Source organism: Tasmannia lanceolata, unplaced genomic scaffold (genome assembly GCF_043159265.1).
Source record: "Tasmannia lanceolata isolate RefF3 unplaced genomic scaffold, GAP_Taslan_0.1 ptg000044l, whole genome shotgun sequence".
NCBI lineage: Eukaryota > Viridiplantae > Streptophyta > Magnoliopsida > Canellales > Winteraceae > Tasmannia > Tasmannia lanceolata.
In genome coordinates, this window is record NW_027518721.1 from 25,223,802 (window position 1) to 25,248,695 (window position 24,894).

General features: G+C 39.9%; 1 protein-coding gene across 2 annotated transcripts; it reads right to left on the minus strand.

Annotated features, from left to right (window-relative positions):
- Positions 1–666: 666 nt before the first annotated feature.
- LOC143863242 (uncharacterized) lies at positions 667–23,126 on the minus strand. Of its 2 annotated transcripts, none has more exons than XM_077373912.1 (11): positions 22,224–23,126; positions 21,011–21,287; positions 20,637–20,822; positions 19,821–19,973; positions 11,576–12,124; positions 4,781–7,189; positions 3,684–3,874; positions 3,418–3,573; positions 2,842–3,076; positions 2,273–2,586; positions 667–1,655 (listed from the first exon to the last, which is right to left on the minus strand). In XM_077373912.1, the coding sequence occupies exons 1-11, from the start codon at positions 22,994–22,996 to the stop codon at positions 1,349–1,351; spliced, it is 5,550 nt and encodes a 1,849-aa protein (XP_077230027.1). In that variant the 5' UTR covers positions 22,997–23,126; the 3' UTR covers positions 667–1,348. The 2 variants fall into 2 exon arrangements, with proteins under 2 accessions (XP_077230027.1, XP_077230028.1); XM_077373913.1 differs by having other exon boundaries at positions 21,011–21,249; positions 22,224–22,361.
- Between the last annotated feature and the right edge of the window lie 1,768 nt (positions 23,127–24,894).

Below are 24,894 nucleotides of genomic sequence, written 5' to 3' on the forward strand. Positions count from 1 at the left end.
TTATGGGACCAACAACTTCATCATTTGATTGATTCCGATATTTGTATTTGCCTAATAGGACTCTTCATATAGAATAATTAGGATATAATTTTCAATTATCAATTGAATAGAAACCCAATTGCAATTTTAGTAGAATTTGTGTAAATTGCAATCCAGAGGGCTTAGTTTGGTTGTATGTAGTTGTCTTATAGAGTAGCGATGTAGTCTCCTCAGAGAGTAGTGACAGTAGTGTTTGTTTTGTCAACTAAAGTAATTTTAAGTGCGCAGTGTCATTGCCAAATTAAGAGGGGCAGAGAAATGAGGAACAACCAAACACCATTAGAATGATGTTGTAGCAAACTCCAAAACCAATCAAAACACCCAGTAAACCAACCAAACAGAACCCTGGTAGGTATTAATTTTGAGGAGTGCTAGCAAGACGCCAAGAGAAGATGGCCACTCCTTACGCCCAAAGTAGGTATTAATTTGGATCCAGACCCCTTTTCTTCCCTGGGCCACCGCCTCTAGTGTATTTAGTACTACTCTTTTTACAATACAAGTGGTTGTCCGGGGAAGAAAAGGAGAGCGAATATATCATTTCCCTAATAAAAAAGGAATGTCATTATCAAAACAATGTCTTTCCGCAAAATTCCCTAGCGAATCCCATACATGTAAAGAAATTGCAAGTATGGAAGCAAAGTACTGTCACTAGATTTAATGGTGAGAAAAGAGTATAAACAGAATGGTATTTACATAGCCGCGTGGAATATCGATATACAAAATTCCTTATAATTACAGAACCCATCTCTCAATCAAGCATTATAGATACATTCCTTTTAATCTTGGCCTTCTCACTTCTAATCTAAGAACTTCCTAGCAGTAACACTAACAATGTACGATCTATTCTGCTTAATAAATTACAAAAAGAGATCAACCCACGAATTGCTTTAGGAATTTCCGCGCATGTACAATTGAGTATGTAACTAACTGCATTGCTCTTCCAAACTGTACACTGAAGTCACTGCCTTCTACCTGAATTTCCAATAATTTTCCAGTGAGACTGCCGGAACAAGAGCAAGAAAACCACTTTCTTTTTCCTTCCCACCGGAACCAATGACCTTAAGGTTGCAACACAGAGCACTGTTCAAATGAGTCACGGACTTTGAACCAAAAGGTGAGAATTTGCCAAGCTGTGGAGTCTAAATCATATCTCAGCACCAGGTTTCAATTCCAATCCTATAACAAAATTTATTGCCAAATCAAAACCAATTTTTGATTCCTGTCCGTGTTGGGCCAAAAAGATCCAATCAGTGCTCGCACAAAGCAGTTACACAAAAATATTAGATGACCGGAACAGAACAAAGCCCGCCTATTCTCCGATGACTCGAGAAATATTCTTCTTCTGAAGAGTCTGTCGTGGATAGAAAAGTATAGCCAATGTAATGCAAAAGGCCAGACCAACAGCTCCACCAAAAGGTTGACTCAGTTGAGAGTTAGTTGCCCAAAACGGAGCATCAGGTCGGTATTTTAAGAAGGTACTAGATTGCAAGACGAAAGTACTAGTCAGAACCCCTGCACGCAGCCCGACTGGAGCAGAGAGATTACCCTGCCCTCTTTGTTTAGCTCCGGCCAGAGTCAAAGACAACAACCATAGTCCTGGCACAGAAGGCAGAGACCTGCAATCTCCGTCAAATGTAAGGATTAGAGCTTCCTCACTTTAGGTAGATTCTGATTAGGTAACATAATACGATAGAAATTGCAATGTCTTTAGAAGTGCCGTTATTGACATGTTTGTGACTTGCCAGATTTAGAAACATGGCAAGTGATGGATTGAAGTGTGAATCCAGTCCATAGTATAAGCACACATCAACGAAAATAGTACGTTATTTTGCAAAATGCAAGACACCATTCCTTTGGTTAATTTCTTGCTTCTGCTCAGGGTTCAAATTGATCTATTTCATGTAATTTTGTTGTGTTTTTCAGTAAATTGCCCTTTTCCAGGGAAAAAGAACAGACACAGTAAGTCCTGATGTCTATGAAGGAGAGAATTTGATGTCTTAAATAGAGCAAATTAATTAGTAAGTCCTGTCTTTAATGACTCTAATATAGAAAGATCATTAGATGACCTAAATAAAATCATGAAAATCCAACCGTTCAAAAAAAAATCATGAAAATCCAGTGAAAACATCTGAGAGGTGAAACCTGCAGAAAATTAACAAATCTATGCACAAAATCACAACCGGAAGACAAGGTCTGTTTTCCTCAAGAAGAATTACAGTAAAAGACACCATACCTCTGAAGAAGAGAAAAAGCAAGCCCAGAGATTATAATTGCCCGGTGATACCCGAGATCGGCAGCAATTTCTTCAGGCAACCACGACCTGAATAACAATTCTTCCACAAGGGAAACACCGGCTGCCGGCACGATCCCTCTAGCAGCCAGCAATAGCATCCTTCCAAAAACGGTCAGCCAAATGATAGCACCTGCTGGAGACGAAGGAAGACCTGAAGGCCTAACAATGCATGCAAAACCAAGTAATACATTTATTGAATGTATGGACAAGACAAGCAAGACTCCTCCCATCAAACCCTTGAGAAAATCCTTAAGCTGCAAGAAATAACCCAATATTAGTCCAACCTTTACTAGTTTCAAACAAAATGTTAAAACCACCATCATTTTCAAATAAATAGAAAAACCACCATTATTTCAAGTAAATTGCCCTATTCCAACCTTTGCTGTTTGCTTGATATTATTAGTTTCAAATTAGACGGTACACCAGCTGTCGTGCAGTGGCCTTTGGAAAACAAACCAAAAATATTAATACTTGGCTGAATCTGTAGCATGGCATGCATGAAACCATACCTTTGGTAATGATGTCACATCCAGCCCATATTGCTCAAGAGGATTGCTATATCCCCGGATTCTTTTTCCCCATATTACAAGAAGTATCATGACAGCTGGGTAGAGGCCTACAATGCAAGCATATTCAGCCATACCAGTGGAACTCTGTTTCGTCCAATTATGCACTAGTGTTGGGAGCAGTGGAACAACCACTGGTGCCCATAAAACCAATACCATGCAGACAAACCCAAGAATCCTACAGAGAAGCGAAAGAAGATTGAAATCATAGTTCGCACACACATTTTAAAGCACACAATAAGAACTTGATTATAAAAACATAATATTTGGAAGCAAGACCAACAAGTCAACCACATAACCAGTGAGACTGAAACATGGAAGGCACTAGGTATGTGATGCATTAAGCCAGCTAATGAGCCGACAACTACATTAGCATCTCTTTGAATATGAAAACATGCATTGAGCCAGCTAATGAGTCCACAACTACATTAGCTTCTCTTTGAATATGAAAAATCATTACAAATGATATAATGAAATCAATTACAAAGAATCTCCCACAGGTAATGAGTCCACAACTACCTTTGAAACAAGGGACGCTCAGCAATATGAAAGAACAAGATAAGTCTGTCGGTTAAGCTCATAGCACCACGTATACCCCCCCAAAGTAACGCAATTTTACCGACCAATCGCAACATTCCACCCTTTTGTCCCCAGTCCGCCAGTATGGCGACCATCCTGCTTGCACGAGCAAGATGACATGAAAATTTTGATAAATATTAATGCAAAGAGAAAAGGAACAACAAATGATAGAAACAGGAGTGAGCATATAATCAAATGAACCTGACCTTTCTTGATCCACTTTCCCATCTCTCTTGGTAGGCACTACCGGACCAGCAACAGACATTGCTTTCTCAGCAAGGCTAGTTACAATATTGCTTTGGTTCCTCTCCTGCAATGCCTCCTCAAGCTTCCCATACTCCTTTTGTGGATTTCTTTTATCACGAGTAGGATTAGATGGAGCATAGAGCTCTTTTCCCTGTGCAGAGCATGAGAAAAAGTACAAGGAACCATATTGAACAAAACACCACAGCTTATAGGAAGAGATCCAAGACCTAGGTGGTCTCAGGCAGAGGGAAAAGAGCAGCCCAATGTGCATTAACTATGAAATGTTGATAATGTCAGGATCAAATAACATGGCAATGAGACCTCCTTGGTCTCAGCTTGCATTTTCGGGCATTCTAGCTTCATTTGAATCACATCTCTTCCAAGACTCAAGACATACTCCTATATCAGTTTATACCTCCACCGACCTCCTTCCAGAACACCTTAGAATTCTGAATGCTGACTACTAGGATTCACTTGCCAATGAGGACCTCTTTTTTGCTATTGTTGGGTGTGAAGCACATTTCTTGAAGAAAGAGAAGAAATCCAGAAATTTATAGAAAAGGAAGTGGTTCTGAAAAACCCCACACAACAAAGATCAATAGTAGGATTTTAGATTCTTGAAACATAAGACCGCACAGTGACAGAGACTGTTGCAGCTCATACTTGAAATGATAACACAGAGGCATGGAATTTCTTATCAATACTATGACAAGTCCAGCAGAAGTATATGGCTCATTTCATGTGCATGTGAATCATGTTGAAAACTGGAAGACAACTACACCACATGTCAAAAAACACAACATATCAAATATTACCGGGGAACCATTCAGGACTAATATGAAATATGCAACGTAGGTACTTGACCATCTCGGTCTTTCATTAATGAAATATAGGCATTCGGAAAAAAACAACATTCAGGACTACATCAGCAGACAGATAACGATGGCAGTAATTTTGGCAACAAGCCTCTTCATACAGAGGTAGGACTTACACAGTAGGAAGTGACATAGATAGCTAAATTGAGAGTGTGTGCATTTGAGTGGATGTTATTACTTACATTATGGTGAACGAGTAAAGCGGATGCACCCAGGGCAGCTGTAAAAGCCCCAACCATGACAGTGTCCTTGTTTAGAATTGTTGTCTTAGGCTCCCTGCTGCCTATGTCTACTGAGCCATCCAAATCAGCATATTGATTTTGCTTGCCAAGAAGTTGATGATAATCTTTCTCAATCTCACTTTCTCGGCCGTAAGATCTATCCTCCAAATTGCCAGCTTCGTCATTGGTTGCTTCACGCTGATCACCACCATTCTGGGTGGTAACATGAAAGTATTTTCTCAAAGCTGCTAAACTAGAACCAACTATAACACCAACCGGAAGAACTTTTCTCAAATGGATGGCACCCTGAACAGAAGAAGAGATGGCTTTCATAATGAGCTCCCCTTGAAGTGTACCAAAATTCATTGTTGCAGGGCCCTTACTTCCTAAAGACAAGTTCAACTCTTTGATAATTGATGTGGAAACTGCATTTGCAACTTGTTCCAACTCATATGCAAGACTTGACTCCATTGATTTCATATCAGGAGTGCCTAGCCTGCGGCCAACTTCAACCTTCAAAGCATCCAGTATAATATTCTTTACTAAGAACATCATCTCCTCTAATCTAGCAGCTGCCAGTTCAGCTTTTTCATCTTTTTTGTTAAAACTATCTGTTATTTCACTTTCCTCAGTGGATTGGTGTTGAAGTTCAGTATCTAATATTACATAAGATGGCTCAATAACATTCTCCTCGTCACTGATGTGTAATAATGAATGAATATTTTGATTATTTCCATTAACACCCTCACGAGCTTCTGTACCATGCATAGAATCCGTAGGGTCCTCCAGTTGATCCAAGAGTTTCCACTGCCCTTCTTCCGGAAAGTATTCGAGGAATAGATCAGTCGTTGAATCTAAATCTAACAATTTCTTATTTGAAATCTTTGGAGGAAAACAGTTGCGGAGGTATTCTTTGTATGGTAAACCACCATAAGGGTTTACAGTAATGTGTACAGGAAAACTATGTACATGTCTAACACTGTTTGAATTCTCTGTAAAACCTTTGGAATCAATTAAATTCAGCCCCTTACTTTTGTCCTCCATATCTAATTGAGTAACATCTATATTATTTCTTTGAGACCTACCAATGTTGTTCATCGATAATGACTTAACGTTGTTCACGAGCCTGTTCTGATCCAGTTCATTTCCAACATCCAGGTGTGACTCAGTGCATTTCTGGTGGGAACTATTTACAGGATTATTGTAAGGTTGCATCACATCAGGTTGTATGTTTAATCCATTCTCACTATTTTCCGTCTTTTTAGACTCATATTTTCTGTTGATGAGAGCTTCATTGGAGGCAATAATAGATTCAGCAACCCCATTTTTATTTTGTTTTCCATTGTTACTTTGGTTGTTTTCTTTCTCCAAGTGGTCTATCATATTTTCTATAACTCCAAAGACACTGTTAACTGCCATTTGGGTAGAGTCATCAAACCCTGTTAGGGCATCCAGTGCCTGAGAAACAGTGATTGGCGGGAGACTAGAAGATGATGATGGGGGTGGAGATTCTTCATCATCTTTTGCAGTGGAGTTTTGGCTCATAGCCTGCACATTTTTGTCTTCGTTCTTTTGAATATCATTCCCTTCTTTTGCCAATAGTGGGGGCTCAGGAAAGGACAGAACAGATGAAGTTGATTCTTCAGACACAGCCACAGCCACACCATTGTTTTTCACTTGGTGCTTCTCAACAGAATCCTCCTCAATGTCACTTGCTTTGTTAGTCCTGTTTTGATGATTAGATTTCCCTCCTGTTTCTGACACAATTTCAGCAGAAGCTTCTGTAGCCTCATCTTGAGAAAATTCAATATTTTTATCATTCTGATCTGCCTCATTAGAATCCCTCATTCGAGAAGCAATAATTTCACCTTCACAACTTCCCTCCAACTGAGTGTTACCTAAATCCAAAGGCGTTTCCAATTTCAAAGAAGGCTGAACCTCTGACCCTAGTCGTGTAGCAGGTTTCTCTGAATCAGAGTGATTGTTAGCAGTTTCACCAGATAATTCATGACTAGAGGTGTGGTAGGCCAAATCTTCTTTCATCGTTTCCTTGCTCTCAGGCAAGGTTTCTCCCTGTGAAGGATTTTTTTCAGGACCAGCATCCTTCATCAGATTGTCTGAAAAATGTATGTTGCTAGGCCCACCGTTGGCACTTGAAATCCCCTTGATTTTTTCTTGTATTTTTGAATTTGGATCTGATGTCACATTAGCAACCAAATTAAGCCCCATTAGCTTGTCAGGATTTAAGTTCAATCCCTGAGTCTGCACAAGTTCAGAAACAGCAGAAGTAAGCTTTCCGCGGACATCTTCTGGCACAGCTCCTTCCAAGGCTTTCATGAAAGTTTCTCCTTGTTCCACAGCAGTCAAAACCTGGAGAATAAGAACATAAGGCAATTTATATATTGTAAGTGAACCCCGCTAAGAGATGAAAATGTAATATGCCGACGAATAAATAATACAAAAGTGGCAAAGAATTGATCCATAAAGAAAGTACAGGGATTCAAATTCATGGCTTAAAAAGTTTGAAACACGTAAAACATACGAAAATGTGTGAAAAGGCAAAATGGAAAACATAAATTGTCTCTGGATACCTAAGGTTCTAATCATAATGAAACATTAAAAAATGATTATTCAGTCCAATGAAGGTATTGTAGAGCCTTTCATATGCCATGAATTTGTTACAAGGATCTTACCTGGATATAGATGTGAAGTGTTTCTAAACCTGAGGTGAGCAAGGACTAAGCATGTGTTGCAGATAGTTCACAGAAATAAATAAACAGATATGATATGCCATTGTCGCTTACAAGTGACAGATGTCCTTACAGTTTCTAGAAGCTTTTGGTGTGCAAGATGAGGTTGGGTAAGACCACTGTTTAAAAACTCCCTGAATATATCATCGACTCGCCCAAGTCGATACCTTGACTGAGTTCTCATCCGAGTGCAAGTTCCACCCTCTAGTAAGTTAACCAAAAACAAAATCCTTTCAGACACCCGATTACCTTTCAGTCACACCCAATTAAGGAAAAATAGACCCTGTCAATCATTGACCCACCCAAGTTGACTCCTCCTTACATTGGCAGAATCTGTAAGTCTGAGTTTTTAAACATTGGATAGAATAAGTACCAGTTTATTAACCAAGAATGATAATAAAGAGTGTGTGGTCCACCATTTTTGCCAAACTCATGCAGCAATTCATGATACCTTTCAACAACACAAGCATTAGCTGTATGGTGGACAAATACACTCTTTCACAGGCACAGGTTTTTAGTGCTCCCACCAATTAGCAGTGGGTCAATGGTACTAAAGGAACTCTCTCCGTTGAGTTTCACATAGCATTTCTATATACAAAACTATTTCCTCGGCCAACAGTAAATGTATAACTATTTTACATACGGTAAAAAAACTCCCCGTCTTTCATGTACAAGATTTTGGCCTCCATGTCTTTCATGTACAAGATTTTGGCAATGATCCTCTCAGTATAACTGAATCCATAATATGCTGTGTACTGATTTTCCCTTCTTATTGTTTTCATTGGGAAGAAAGGTGAAAATGAAATAGCATAGAGATGGGTGACTACATTATTTGGGCAGGACATCTATTTTTGCTTCAGTTAAAAAAAAAAGGAAAAAATCTCATGGATGAGAGAGGCACAAGAGATTAGGGCAGATCCATTGTGAAAAACTTCTCATTTATTCATATGGCTACACTACGTTTGGCTCTATGCTGCACCGGTATGGTTATTTTGAATAACATGTAAGGGTAGTTTAGGTATTATATGTAGTGTAGAGGGTATTGTAGTCTTTGTACACATGTTGCCCTATTTGGGGTCTGTATATACATCCTATACAAGAGGAGCTCCCTAGTGGAGACTCTTCCATCTTCTTCACTCCTCTTCTTCCTCCTCATTAACCTAAAGCCCATTTCTAGCATGGTATCAGAGCTAAAGATCCTACAGGAAGAAGGAAAGAAGAAGATCCATCTCCCTCTACCTCATGCCACTCTCTCTAGCGCACCTTTTTTTTTTATTTTTTATGGGGGGGGGGGGAGGTTTTGTTTTCTGTTTTGCGTAAAACCCTCTCTTTCTATCTTCAAAACCCAAAAATCTCTCCAAACTCTCTCTCTCTCTCTCTCTCTCTCTCTCTCTCTCTCTCCACGCAAACCCCCTACAACAATTTATCTCCCTTATCTCGCATGAACCCATTTTCCTTTCTCTCTCTTTTTGGTTTGCAAGCCTAGAATCTCTCCCTGATTCTCTCTACCATCGAAAATCTCTCCCAAATTCATTACTTTTATTGCGCAAAACCCATTTGCAAAATCTTTTGGCGCAACACCCTGTTGCGCAAAACCTTTTTACGGCAACCCATTTTCTTTTTTTTTTCATTCCTTCTTTAGGTTTTTCTTAAAATCTCTCTCTCTCTCTCTCTCTCTCTCTCTCTCTGTTATACTTTGCACAAACCCACTGGATTTGTCGTAAATCCCCCAAAAAAAAAATTAAAAAAAATCTCTCTTGCCATAAGCCTCTCAAATCCATTTTGGGTGTCACCACCATCTATTCCCCCCTTTCTCTCTTTTGAATCCCAAAACTCCACGCCAAATCTCTTATTTTTCCCTTTTTTGGTATCCCAAACTCAACTTCAAATCCCTTTATTTTTTCTTTACTATATTTTTTGGCCTCTATGGCCTTTATCTTATTCTCCAAGGTGCACCCCAAGTGTTTGATGAAATGCCTGAGAGAGATTTGGTGCCTTGAGAGTCCTTTTCGTTTCAAGTTGAAGGCCTTCGGCCTCAACTTGAGGGGGAGTGTTGTCATGCAGTTGTCATGTTGTTCTTTGTTGTCTTTTTTGGCCTTGGTATTGTCTTCTTTGTTGGTGTTGTCTTTTCGTGTCTTGTTGTCTCCGGGCTCATGTAGTCTCGCCCGAGGAGGAGTGTTGGTGATTGTTCTTCCTTGTATGTCTTATTGTCTTCTCTAGTTGATGTTTGTTCACCCTTCTATGGTTGTTCTGTCACCTCTTTGCATTGTCATTTCTTCCTTTGCATTCTTAGTTGCCTCTTAGCATTATGAGTTCTTCGCATTGTTCGTTGTTTCTTCTTCGTGTTCTTCGAGTTGTTTTTGGCGTAGTTTTATGTGTTCATCGTGGTTTGCGTTGCAATCCACTTCTCTTTGTCCGACTATATGCCTGGTCGATAGCGTGGCTTTCAAACTTATCTTCCCCGGGCGACGTGCTTTCCACCGTCGTTGGTCAGTGTTCTCTTCAGGCGACGGTGTATCTGTCGACCTTGTCTCCAAATAATGGTGTCCCCATCGTTGCTTGGTTCTTCAGGCGACGGTGTCCTCATCGACCTTGTCTCCAGACTATGGTGTCATCATCGTTGGTTGGTTCTCTTCAAGAGACGGTGTCCCCGTCGATCTTGTCTCCAAAAGATGGTGTCCCCATCGTTGGTTGGTGATCTTCAGGCGACGGTGTCCCTGTCGACTTTGTCTCCAGGCGATGGTGTCCCCATCATTTGTTGGTTATCTTCAGGCGACGGTGTTCCCATCGATCTTGTCTCTCCAGACGACGATGTCCCCCGTCGTTGGTTGGTTCCAATCACCTTTCCGATGGTTGTTCTTCTTCTTCTCTTGGCGTTGTACTACCCAGCTGATGCCTCTGCAAACCAGTGTTACTTCGTCGTTGTTCGCATTGAGCGCCTTTGGTATGCCTATTTTGCTCGTTGGATCGCTACTATTTCCCTGCCAATGTGCCTCCGCTCGATCCTTCGTGGTTTGTAGATGTATTTGTCGGGCTCTCATTCAAGGGAAGGCCATGTTCTGATCGCTCTCACCGTCACGCTGATTCCGGGAGAGCTGCTCTTTTTTTTTAGGTCCATCGATCTCGCTGCTGTAATCTTGTGGTCGGTGCTATCCTTTTGTTATGCTTTTCATTATGTATTTACCACACCAGCTTGAGGAGGAGTGTTGTACCAAGCTAGCTGTGTATGAGATTATTGTATTGTTTGTTGTACGGTTATTTTTAGTTGTTTGTTGTAGTTTCTTTGAAGCAAGCTATGGTTCCATAGTATATATACTCCAGCTTGAGGGGGAGTGTTAAATAACATGTAAGGGTAGTTTAGGTATTATATGTAGTGTAGAGGGTATTGTAGTCTTTGTACAAAAGTTTCCCTATTTGAGGCCTATATATACATCATACACATGAGGAGCTCCCTAGTGGAGACTCTCCATCTTCTTCACTACTCTTCTTCTTCCTCATTAACCTAATCCCCATTTCTAACAGGTTACAAGTGTTGGAAACTGACATGGGTACCGAGTGCCGAATTCAGCAAACCTCAAAAAAAGATATATGCATTTAGTAATAAAATTTAATCAATTTTAAGAATTACAATAGCTTACTTAAATGTAATGGCAAGCTGACACACATGCAGTTACATTATAATATTAAAGGATACTTTATTAATTGTCAGTTCATAAAATATACAGTATGGAGAACCTTATCCAGGTCCTAAATAAAAAGTGCATAAATAATGCCAGAAACACAATTGAGAGATATGTGAAAGTGTTTTCCTGATATCCCTGTCAACATATCCAACAAGCTCAAATAGATATTTTTTTTAAATGCGGGTACTTCCTCGTCACATTGTTTTGGACTTAATAAAACAGATTATTTGTGCAATTTGGTAAGGCATTCATACACCACATTAATGCTTCACTGGAACACACCATTATCATCAGAACAATAAAGTGCAATTATTAAGAAATACCTTCCTTTTCTGCTCATCTGGTAGTGTGCCAGGCATATTTACATCAAGCATGTTCATAACAAATCCTGCTGCCTGTGTTACTTGGCTTCTTTCACTATCTAATGGATCATCCCCTCCCTCCTTGACTAAATCAGGATCAACTGAGCTGGTCTTCTGAAATGCGTCAATATTTTCCACCTGTTGTGGTCCAGCATTTTCTAGGCTCTGCTCCCCTGGCGGATCTCTTCTTGTTTCTAAATTAATACTTACTTTATTTGAGACCTGGTTGACACTTCCTTTGAGCAAACTTCTGATCTGATCTACAGGAAATTCATTTAAGGCACCCAACTGGGTATGATTCAAGAGACGGTCCACATTCTCATGTTTATAACTTAAATACGATTGATTAGGATCAAAACTACTGGGGACACCATTCCCAGCATATATTTTCCTATCAGATGCTCTACCTTCAACCAAGCCTAAACCTGTTGATGGATTGATGGTGACATCCATGTCATTAAGAAGAGGATGGCGACCCTTTAAAAGTGCAAGCTCCACTGCCGCAAGCCACTGCAGGGAACACATGCATACAAATTAGGATGTTTTGGCAAGAAGTTTATGGTTTAGCATCAACAATATTACAAATCTAAGAGAATTTGAGGAAAAGGATTAGAATTAGTAACATTCTGTAGTTGAGATAAGCCAATAACAATCAGACAGATACAATGTCTCCATAATACACAATATGACTGAGGATTCAGCGAAGGCATTAAGATTCACTCAAAATTTATTAGTCTTGCTCCATGTTATATCAAAATCACTTGGGTAAGAATTCCCATCATTACCTTCCAGCATCTCCACACTGAGCAAGGCAAAACCAAACTCTAACAAAAAATTAATGAAGTTAATGAAAAATTGGATAAAATCCAAAAAGGAAATAATACAATTTAGAACCAAGACAAGTGCAAACTGATTGGGATTGTTAATAGAGTACCCAGCTGCAATTCAAACTCAAATTATATATACAATTGCTTTGGTTTGACAAACATGAAAGCACTTCTATGCATTTAAGCATCAGGATGCCAGTCAGAGACATCAAACAAAAAGCACAAAATCGTGTTATTACCAAAAGGTGGGTCACTTAACAACACAAACTATAAAGCCCTGTTTATTACGGTAGAAAACAACACATGGGAGTATATTGGTAATGGTAATTTCAACTAGCATTACCAATGTACTACCATTTTCGAAATTGGTGAAATCACTCTCCCTGCATGAGGTTGTCGTCATCTATTTTCTCTCCTCATGTCTTATTCACATCATCTTGAGATCTAATTTTACATAGTATCTGAATGGGTGATGAATCAGGAGTGACCCCAAGGTCAAGATCTACCACCCAAAATAGATTTGATCTCACTTTCTCCATTACTTGTCTTTTTCATTCCATTTTTTTTTTTGAATGGTGTTTTTTTTTTCATTACATTCCTTTAACAGTTCTTTCCATCCTTTGGAAATTTCCATTTATTCCTTCTTCACAGTCAAATCCATCTCTTCTCAATCTCTAAAAACACCATTTTCTCCTCCTAAATCCAAAATCTACTCTTATTTGAGTATTCTAACCTCCATCTCCCCATTTCGAATTCTTTTTCTAGGGTACCCTATTTTTTTCTAGGGTTTCATATTTTTCTCTTTCTCCATCCTCTTTTCTCTTGCTAATGTGCACCTCGCTTAGATTTGGTACAGGTTAGCATTTTACTTAAGTAAAAACCTTTTAAAATACAAAGATATACCTCACTAGCTTTAGTTAGGTGTAAATTAGCACCCAAATTATGGTGCAAGTTAACACAATCCCCACAAAATTTTTTAGAAAAAGCACCACGAAAATGAGCTTATTCTTCTCTCTTCATTTGAACCCTAGGGCATTTATTTGGATTTTGGACGTGGGTATTTTATTTTCTCAGACAAAACTTTCCTTAAATTTTTATTCTCATAATGAAGTTTATGTAAAATTGATGGAGTAAAAAGAGGTAGGGGCAACCGAAACTAAAGGAAATTTTTAGAGCCGGGTAGATTCCTTTTACCTTCTTCATTAATTTTTTCTAAAGGATTCATTTAGCCAACCCAACTAGTTTGGGACAAAGGCTTTGTTGAGTTGAGTTGAGTTGAGTAAGTTTATGTAAAAACAATGAAAGAACAAAACAAAGTTAGAGGAGTTATTTCACTTTCGAAGAAAGTAAATTTCATATTTTTACGAGGAGACAATTTTTTCTGCGTGTGGGCGTTCTAAAAGCCGTTACCCTCTTTGTTGTAGCTGGAATTGAAGAACTCAAAATTGAAGGGTTTTTCTTAGGTGTTTGGGCACGTGAGCATTTTTCTACAAGAGGGAAGTGTTCACTACAATAGGACTGTACCAAGGATCAGCTCTAAGCCCTTATCTTTTTACACTAGTTATGGATGAACTTACGGAGGGTATCCTAAGGTGCCGTGGTGTATGTTATTTGCAGATGAAATAGTATTAATTGATGAAACAAAGCAGAAGTTAATGCTAAGTTAGAGTTATGGAGAACTACTTTGGAATCCAAAGGTTTTAGACTGAGCAGGACTAAGACAGAGTATATGGAGTGCAACTTTATTACTGTAAGGAGGCGGGGCGAGGATGTAGTAAATATGACTGGACAAGAGGTACCTAAGAGGGATATCTTTCACTATCTTGGTTCAATCCTACCTAAGGAAGGAGAGATTGAAGAGGATGTTAACCACAGAATAAGAATAGGTTGGTTGAAGTGGAAGCATGCTTCAGGAGTCCTGTGAGATAGTAAAATACCTTCCAAGTTGAAGAGAAAGTTTTATAAGACAACTGTGAGGCCAGCCATGTTGTACGGCTCAGAATGTTGGGCCACCAAGAAGAAGCATATGCATAAGATGAGTGTAGCAGAGATGCAAATCCTTAGATGGATGTGCGGCCACACAAGGTTAGATAGAATTAAAAATGAAGACATCCGTAAAAAGGTGGGGTGGCACCAATTGAGGAGAAGATAAGAAAGCACCACTTAAGATGGTTTGGGCATATCCAACGTAGGCCTTTGGATGCTCCAGCGAGAAGAAGTGACTCGTGCCAAATTGATGGAGTAAAAAGAGGTAGGGGAAAAACCGAAAACAACTTGGGTAGAAACAATGAGGAGACTTGATGGCTAGGAACATAACATAGAACATGACCTTGGATAGGAGAGAATGGAAGAAAATGCTCCATGTAGTGTCAAGATTAGAGTTAGTCAATTTGAGCCAGGTAGATCCTTTCACCTTCTTCATGAAAATTTTCTAAAGGATTGATTAGCCGACCCCAACTAGTTTGGGGACAAAGGCTTAGTTGAGTTGAGTTGAGTTGAGGGAAGTGTTCGCTTCAACACGAAAGGGTTCTTCTTGGGCTTTTTGTCTGTGTATAGATGTTTTTCTGGAAGGACCCAAGCGGGCTTAGTCATGATCAAACCGTGAAAATGTTCATTGGTTCAGATTCAAGTGATCTGTCATGCAAAGATTTTCAGCTGCATGAAGACGACATCCTAAAGATTCAAGATAGCCAAATGGGCAAATAAAAAGCAACTATTTGAGCATCTTCCTTCTATTTTTCCTAGACCAAATTTCAGGAATTTCTTGGTCCATCAAAGAAATGCAAATATCTTACTAAAGACCCTAGTTATCTGATCCAAAATTGAGAGAAATTTCTTAGAGGAAATGAAAATGGAGTTTGTGGATGAAGTTTTTCCTCAAACCCTGCTTTTGAAGTTTCTTCAACAAGTAGAAAATATGAAGTCCCAGCAAACCCAAAAGCTATCTAGCCCAAAACTAGAAAAAAATCATTGTGGAAATAGAAAAAAAAAAAGATGCTGATTTCTGGGCATGATAGGCTTTTAGGGACTTACTATGTTTACAAAGATGTTCTTTTCATGGTTCACTACCCCTTTCTTCCCTTTCTCCAAATAAAACATTTCATTTGAAAAAAAAGAGATTTTGTTTGTAGTTGACTGGTTGTTTTTAGCTTTCTACAATGTTTCACTTTAAACATGTTAGATAACTACATAGTGCAAACGGAGAGGGAGAGAGAGAGAGAGAGAGAGAGAGAGAGAGAGAGAGAGAGAGAGAGAGAGAGTTAATGAGAGACGATCGAGGGGAGAACAAGTCGTATGGTTGAGAGTTGCGTTAAGCAATCTCTCCGATACGAACCACTATATATATATTATATATCTTTGGACAAGGATACCCCTCTAAGGGTATATTACATTTAACACTACCCCTCAAGCTGGAATGTATATATCATACATTCCAAGCTTGTTACAAGAATCTTTCAATTTTGCACATCCTAATGGTTTGGTAAACATATTTGCAAGTTGATCTGCAAATCGAGTAAACACTGTGCAAATCTCACCACTCTGAATCCGATGACGAACGAAGTGACAATCAACTTCAATATGCTTGGTTCGCTCATGGAATACTGGATTCATTGCAATATGGATTGTTGCTCTATTGTCACAATACAACTGTGCTGGAGATGTCGATGTGAACCCAATCTCTGATAAGAATGAGCGAAGCCATATGAGCTCCCCACTGGTATATGACATAGCTCTATACTCGGCCTCTGCACTTGACTTAGATACGACATCTTGCTTTTTACTTCTCCACGACACCAAATTACCTCTGATAAACGTGCAATACCTCGTCGTTGATCTCCTGTCAGCGGGAGATCCTGCCCAATCTGCATCACTGAATCTTTCTACCTTTTCATGTCCATATTTTCTGAAGCATAGACCTTTACCTGGTGTACCTTTCAAATATTTGATAATCTGGATGACAGCCGCCCAGTGGGAAGTATGTGGAGCACTCATAAAGCGACTAACCATACCAACTGCAAATGATATGTCTGGACGGGTGACAGTCAAATAGATTAGTTTCCCAACCAATCTTCTATATCGACCAGGATCATCCAGCAACTCTCCTTGATCAGGAAGAAGTTTAACATTTGAATCATACGAATAGCAGCGGGATTTACCCCCATTGAGCCTGTCTCCTCTAGGATGTCCAACTCATATTTCCTTTGGGACAAGGAGAGACTATGACGAGAGCAAGCAACCTCAATACCAAGGAAATATCTGAGTTGACCCAGATCTTTCGTAGAAAATTCTCCTTGGAGAAGACTTCAGATTATGTATGCCAGACTTGTCATCTCCTGTAATTACAATATCATCAACATATACAATGAGGAAAATATTTCCAGAACTAGATTTGTGACTAAACACAGAATGATCAACAGCACATTGCTTCAACCCAAAACGCAGAACTGCAGCACTAAATCGTCCAAACCAAGCCCTAGGTGATTGTTTGAGTCCATAAATTGCCTTCTGAAGACGGCATGCTGATGAGCACATCTCCCCTTGAGCAACATACCCAGGAGGTTGCTCCATATACACTTCCTCAGTAAGATCGCCATGAAGAAAGGCATTCTTGACATCCAATTGATAGAGAGGTGCTGTTAATCATGGTTGGCCTCTCTATCAATTGGATGTCAAGAATGCCTTTCTTCACGGCGATCTTACTGAGGAAGTAGTATATGGAGGAACCTCCTGGGTATGTTACTCAGGGGGAGATGTGCTCATCAATATGCCATCTTCAGAAGGCAATTTCTGCGTTTTGGGTTTCTTCAAGGATTGGTTGGTCCGATCTTCAACCTTGAAGCTCTGATACCATGTTAGATAACTACATGGTGCAAACACACACAGAGAGAGAGATAGAGAGAGAGACAGAGAGAGAGAGTTAATGAGAAACGATGGAGGGGAGAACAAGTCGTATGGTTGAGAGTTGCGTTAAGCAATCTCTCCCATACGAACCACTATATATATATATATATATATATATATATATATTATATATCTTTGGACAAGTATACCCCTCTAAGGGTATATTACATTTAACAAAACACTGCTTATTCTATAGATTTGACTATTTGAGTAACTTTTCTATACCAATTTGACATGACGGCAAAATTAATTGCCAGAACTTGCGTTTGATGGACACGGATGCAAAATGACATGCATATGGTGCAAGGATGATTCAAGCTTAACAAGCTGAGGCATATAAGGATTAATGACACATGAGCAGAACGATGCAGAAGTTTTGCAAGTCACATCCCCTAAAGATAATTCCTCACACAAGAAAAGAATAGAATAGTCATTGAATGTCACATCCACAGATACAATTTGGCCACGAGTGGATGGGTGATAACACATGCCTCCCTTTTTGTGAGAAAGGATACCCAAGAAAGATAAATTTAAGGCCTTTGAATCCACCTTGTCACTTTCTGGATGATGAACAAGAACATAGCAGCCTGATCCAAAGACTTCCGAAGGAACGGATAATAAGGAATGATCTGGACAGAAAAGAAAGTAGGCAGATTTGAAATTCAGAATTCGAGAGGACATACAATTAAAATTAACTGGATATGAAGCTGTGAACACTCTAGACCAAAAGGTTTTGGGAAAACAGAAAAACATGAGCAACTCCCAGAAGATGCTTTTCTCTCTCTCTGCAATACCATTTGTTGGAGATTTTAGCACAAGATATTTAGTTTTCTATTATATGTTCAAATAGATAGGATGCTAACCCACCCACACATGTAACCACAACCCACATGAGCCCAAGAGCAAATTTTTAGTCCAATATTCAAACTGATTGCAAACCATCTTATGAAAGTTTTTTAAAAAATGAATACACTTCGTTTTTTTTTAATTCCATAAGATAGATTCAGGTCCAACAACTAAAATCATCAAGAAATGTTACAAAATAACGAGAAATTAAAAATGAAGTGGTGGAGTAAGTCCTGATGTTAGATTGAATATTAGTAGATGGAACAGTACTTATATTATCACTAGATGGAAAAAATTTACAACGATGTTTTGCAAACTCATAGACTTCACAATGGAAATTAAAAGGAGAAGATGAAGCAAACTCAGGAAATAAATGGGCTGGTAATCCTGATACGCAACTAATTGTAATCGGGTTTTTGTGTGTTTGTCAAGGAATGCCTTGTATCATGCAGTAAAAAGTAGCAAAACACTGCACGGTCCAATGCAGATGTTGGATGCCAGATCATGGCATCAACTGCAGCTGCTTGGCTATGAGTATCCAACCTCTCCTATAGGAAACACACTAAGTCCAACGCATATCCTCTTCTGAGCAACAATCATAGAACAATCAAGATGTCTTAGAATCTTGTGTTCCGTGATAGAACCAAATACATTGAGGTTGACTATCACTTTGTTCGAGAGAAATTTGAGAATAGTAAAGTACTTCCCTTGCATATATCTAGCAAATCAGCTTGCATACGTATTCCCAAAAGTTGAGAATGGTAAAGCACTTCCTTTACATGTATCTAGTCAAAATCAGCTAGAATACGTATTCACGAAAGGACTCACTTCAGACCAGTATTATAGCCTGATCAGCAAGTTGAAAATGTTCAATGGAATCAGTCTCTGTTAGAAAATAGCATGTATGGTTATTTTACTTATTTCATCTAGCATTTTATATATGCCAACTTCCTATCATTTTCGAAATTAGTGAAATCATTCTCTTCCCACATGGGGTTGTCTTCATCCATTTAATCTCCTCCTCTCATATTCACATCACCTTTAGATATTATTTTATAATTTGATCCTTTAACTTTCCTAAGTAATTCTCTTATTTTCCAAGTTCAATAATTCTACACGCTAAATTTTGGTAGTCATTTGACTACAAGCATAACTTAGCCAATTGACCATTGAGTATAGCCATAACAAATTGGAAATAACCAGTGCCTGCAAAATACCAAGCATAGGCACCCATCAGCCTTGAATTTCTTTTCAAATGTGGCCAAGCTAAAGAATATCAACGGAACATATTATCTAATCCTAATCTTTTTTGTTTATTTTCATGTTCCTAATGTCATTACTTCAAAGCATCTAAAGATGATGTCCCCCCATCATTTGAAAACAACATAATTGAACAATGATTATAGCAGCAGCAGCAAAAGCATAAAATATAAATTGTGGTAGCAAGACCATTCAAAAAATAAATAAATTGCGGTAGCAAGCATGAAAATTTATTCTTGAATTCCTTATGGAATGCAAACCTTTTCGTGACATATTATATAAGCCAATGTATAATGCATGTGAATTCAGAAGATACAACAAGAAACAGTTAAGTGTAGTTGAGAATAATGTTAAAGAAGTTAACTCACTACCTCAATGACAAGACTCTGGCACCATAGAATAGCAGACCTCTCCTTCGTGATAGTACGTGCAGGCATAAAAGAGCATAGAAGCAGGCTAGTGAATGGATTTTCTGCAATTGAACTGCGCGGAATTGAGATAAGTGGTACTGCTCCATCATCGCTCTGCTAAAGTAACAAGAGAATTGTCAAGAAAAAAAGATTAAAACCTATGCAAGGATAGCCAAAGTAGGGGTTATTCGTGACCCAGAAATGGACCAGCAACATGAGCCAAAGAAGTGATGAGTAGGGACTGTTCATGAGAGAAATTCTGATGCAGGTAGGCCCCATCATCTTCTTTAAATGAGCCCTTTATAAAGTTTTAAGTAATAGTGATACAATAGCTATTTTTTTAAGTTTTACTTAAGTGAATTAGAATAAAAGAGGGCCACTCCACACCCAAGATACTATTCACATCACTATTTAGACACTATTTACATCACTATTCATAGGGTTTTGTAGGGAGATTTAAGTGAGTATTTTTATCAAAAGTGAGGAGTTTTTAGTTTAGAATTAGAGCTCTCTCTCTCTCTCTCTCTCTCTCTCTCTATATATATATATATATATATATATATATATATGTGTGTGTGTGTGTGTGTGTGTGTGTGTGTGTGTGTGTGTGTGTGTGTGTGTGTGTGTGTGCAACGGTATTTAGCAGAAGTCTCCATATCAGTAATGTTATGTCAACTAACCAGTAACCAAATTAGTTCTTCTAATAGACACACACTAATGCAACATACAGAAAATGTATTCAAATGTGTGCCTGTCTGAAGAGCACGAGATGCATGCCTGTATAAAGAGAACTGGAATTTTCAGATTGCCAACCAATTGCCTTGTACTAGACTTTGAGTAGAACTCGTCAACGGCTTCAAACCCACGAGAGACCATAGATATTGCTTTATCAAAATCACGCAAAGATGTGGCTGACAGGCCCTCCGTAATGTTAAACCCTTTTGTTCTGCCCTGAAAGAGCTCCTACAAGCAGATCAGCCAGTAGTTCAATAATGTGTGATAAATACTACAAGGCACACAACGAAGAAAAAAATGTAACTGAATTGTTTCTAAAACATAAAAAATTCCGTTTCGTATTTGTACAAATAGGTTTTCTTTAAACAGCCCAATAAGTGAAAACGGTTTTTTCATCCATCGAGATAATCATGAACCTTGTTAGCTCGCAGAATATCTATCAATCCGCCAGTGAGCTTTTGGTCCATGGCAATATGATGAGGGAATGACCCTGTGGCTTCCTCCAAGTCAAACGGATTATCTATGCAAGCAGCGGCTGCAAGAGGTGTTCTCTCTCCCACTTCACCGAGGTATTTCGTCAGCATATTTGCGCCATATCCCCACCCAATACTCATCAGAGTTGTCCATGGCCTTGACCTGCTGATGAACTGTATAGCTGTGCATACATCATCGCTGTCAGCAGCGGTAAACAACCTACATAAATAAAAAATGGTTTAAGTGTTCCTACAATTAGAAAAGCGCCATTCCAAATCTATAGTAACAGAACATGATTAAATGGTTTCCAATGTAAAAGGAAAGGGAATCTGAAGAATCTTTAGTATGAAGAGAAAGATCAAGATCTGAGGCAAAGGTATCAGCACCATTGTAGGAGGTACTATATCATTTTCTCACACACCAAACTGGAAATAAGTAGAAGCATTAGAATAGCAAAATACACTAAAGGCTGAGAAAGACAAATCAAACATCCCACTATTGAAAGCGATTTGGAAGGATAGTAACTAATTGCACCTACATCAAAATGGGTGTGCAACAGTTAGAATGTTTATGGGCCCAGAAGGGGCTGGCAGTCTACTATGTTTCCACAAAGGACAGTTCACAGCTGGCTTCAGTGCTCGCCACATTAAGACCGGATTAAAACTTGCTGCTGGACTGCAAATCGCCAGGTAATGGACCAAAGGTGACTTCGCTCATGCAACCCATGCGATAACATCTTCAAAAACCACGTCATGGGAGGCAGGCATCTACTACAAGGATTCTAAACTTATTACCAAATTTACTCACTGGATAGCTTCACACACAGAGGCAAATTTTCCAGGGACATCCCTAACTCTACTGCATAACTCATGAGGCCGCTGACTTCTAGCATTACACGGCTGTATTAACTCTGTCTGCAAGTTTAGCTAAAGACACCCCAGGATTTATACACACCTATTTTAGAGGGGTATGTCTAATACTCAAACTAATGCAGCACATTAAACTCAAAAACATACAAATCTACATTATGGCAGTTGCTTCGAAAACCACAGAGCACATTAAAGTTCCACCTGGCAATTGTATCCTAACCAAAGTTTCCTATATCGAACACTATCAAAATGAAAAGATCTGAGCAAAAACCTTAAAAATGCTTACCGTGCGGTGGTCAGGGGCGAAGCAGCACATCCTCTAGGGTTCATGACAATAGGAAAACACCCATGTCTGAGTGATTCACAGACAAAAGAGCGTATGTTTTTATCCATACTCCCTTCAGCTGTCCCCGGAACAAGCAAGAGCGTTGTGTCCAACCCATGCTCTTTTTTTAAATCCAAAATTTCCGGCCAATCCAACGATATCACCCCTCCATCATCCGCTACTATACAAATTCTCTGGTAAACAGGATTATCCTCAAAACCACCATCCCCACTATCTGAACCTTGTGCCTCAATTCTCCCACTATTCCGCATCATAAAATGCGGCTCTTCCTTCACGAGCTCCTCGCTTACGCCCTCCAAAAACTCACTATCTTCAAAAGCTATGGAGGGGCAACGAAGCAATACAAAGCGATTGAACGGTGTAGGGCTCGTAAACAAGATCCAATCACTGATATTGGAAGTTACGGATTCGGCTTTGCTACGAGAGAAGGAAAAAGCGATGCCTGATGCGAAACCTAGGGCTGGAGCGATAACGTCCAATGAATTTACCGAAGGGAGCAGAGAAATCATGTTATGGAACAGATTCTCCAAGGAATGAGAGATTAAAGGCCCTAATCCATTACTGACTGTGAATTTACGGTGGAATTTCAGACGCCTACGTTTCCAAACGCGAAATTCGCGAATTTGAAAGGTTCTATGGAGAAAATTGGGATTTTCTTGAATGAAAAATGAAGATTTGGGTGGTAGATGATAGAGATTCAATCTTAAACTCATTTGCAGAGAATTTGCGCAATTGATATTCTGGAACGGGAGAGAATTTGTACAGGTTTTCTAAAAACAGGGTCGATCCTCGAAATGCTAGGGTTTCATCTATAGAGAGAGAGAGAGAGACGAAGCTTCGAGAAAATGACAAAGCGAACGAAGCTTAGAGAGAGATGGATCTGTCCTTTTTCTATTTTCTTGCGGTCACGGGAGAGGACAGGTGGAAGGAGTGATGGACCCACGTGCCAGAGAACAATTACGCTTGCGGCAGGAATTTGAAGGAGACTGGGAAGTGGGTCCGACATACACGTGGCGCTGTTGGGAGTTAAGAAAGGAAAGCTGAGCTGAGCTGGAGTTGGGCTTGGGCGTCCGACACTTCAGTGTACACTTCAGTTGAGCTTGGTTGTTTCACCGTACACGTGGCATTCACTTTTTTGTGGATGGTTCAGATTAAAAAATGTGATTTTTAGTGAGATTAATCTCTTCAAGCCACACCACTGTAATTGAGTTATATATACTCATAATGTTTTATCTAGTCTCACTTGCTTTTGATTCAGGTGACATGTGCGGTGGTACAGGAAAATGGAAAGCTCTCAACAGAAAACGGGCAAAAAGCCTAGCAGCTGCATTCTGCCAATGCTGGGCCTGCAACAGCACCAGAAGAAAAGGGGTAGAAATTCGAAATATTTTTTTTTGAAAGATGACAAATATATTCATATTATGAAAGTTACATTGGGGACCAGAGGTCCCTAGGTCCCTACTTGCATTACTGGCCAGGAGCATACTCCTAGACCATAAGAGACTAGAATAAAATTAAAACATCTTCTTCTGGGTCCCATCAGAATGGATTTAACCATCCGATCATTCCATTTACATTCCAAAAAAATAAAATCCAAGCAAAAGAACTGTTAGGCCGAAAATCGGTAACAGGTACAGCAGTGACGTAAGAGCTGAGCTGGATGACCAAAGGAGCTGAGTCATGGGGGACCGGAGTGAACGAGTCGTGAAGTGGCTAGAAACGAGTCCTGCTATGAGGGCTGAGTCCTGCACAAGTCAAGCGAGGTCAGAAGACCAACCCGGGTTTTACTCCGGACAGGCCCTTCGACACTCAAGTCAGTATGAGCAGGAGTGAAGGGGAGAGTCTGAGAGTTTTGGGCGGAGAAGAGGGTTTTTTCATTACCCATTGGTCTGAGCTTTGATCCCCTATTTATAGGGGAAAACCTGGTGAGGTGTCCAGGACAGGTGTCCTGAACAGGTGGCGGCCTGTGAGAGGCTGGAGCTCACCTACTCCAGGACAGGTGGCGGCCTGTGAGAGGCTGGAGCTCACCTACTCTGGGACAGGTGGCAGCCTGTGAGAGGCTGGAGCTCACCTACTCTGGGACAGGTGGCGGCCTGTGAGAGGCTGGAGTTCACCTACTCCAGGACAGGTGGCGGCCTGTGAGAGGCTGGAGTTTTTACACCCCATCAGTTGCCCCCCAGTTTTCCAAGTCATTGAGGGACTTGGGAAAGTGTGATCAATCGTTTCTCTGGATGGGTAGGCGTTGTCTGGAAGTGAATCGGGGACTCCAGTCCGGAGATCCAGTCCGGAGTGCGGCCGGAATTGGTCTGGGAGTTCAGACCGGAGTTCGGAGTCCGGAGCTCGGAGTCCGGAGTACGGCTTCCACCGGACTGATTCCAACGTTTTGTAGGACGCGTCGTTTTCAGTCCGGAGTTCGGAGAAAGGAGTTCGGAGTCCGGCGTTCGGAGTACGGATTCCACCGGACTGATTCTGACGTTTTGTAGGACGTGTCGTTTTCAGTCCGGAGTTCGTCTTGCGCCTAGTCCAGTTCGGACCGGACTGCTTTTTGTCGTTTTGTTGAAACGCGTTATATCCAGTCCGGCTGGGGCCGGACTGATTTTTGTCGTCTTGC

Bases quoted from the DNA above. Each gene is read 5' to 3' on its own strand.
- LOC143863242 (XM_077373912.1), bottom strand. From the start codon at position 22,996: ATGAGTTTAAGATTGAATCTCTATCATCTACCACCCAAATCTTCATTT. The intron at 20,823-21,010 runs GTTCATGATTAT...ATCTGCTTGTAG, and splicing joins ATATTCTGCGAGCTAACAAG to GAGCTCTTTCAGGGCAGAAC. The intron at 1,656-2,272 runs GTATGGTGTCTT...CGGAGATTGCAG, and splicing joins GCTTTTTCTCTTCTTCAGAG to GTCTCTGCCTTCTGTGCCAG.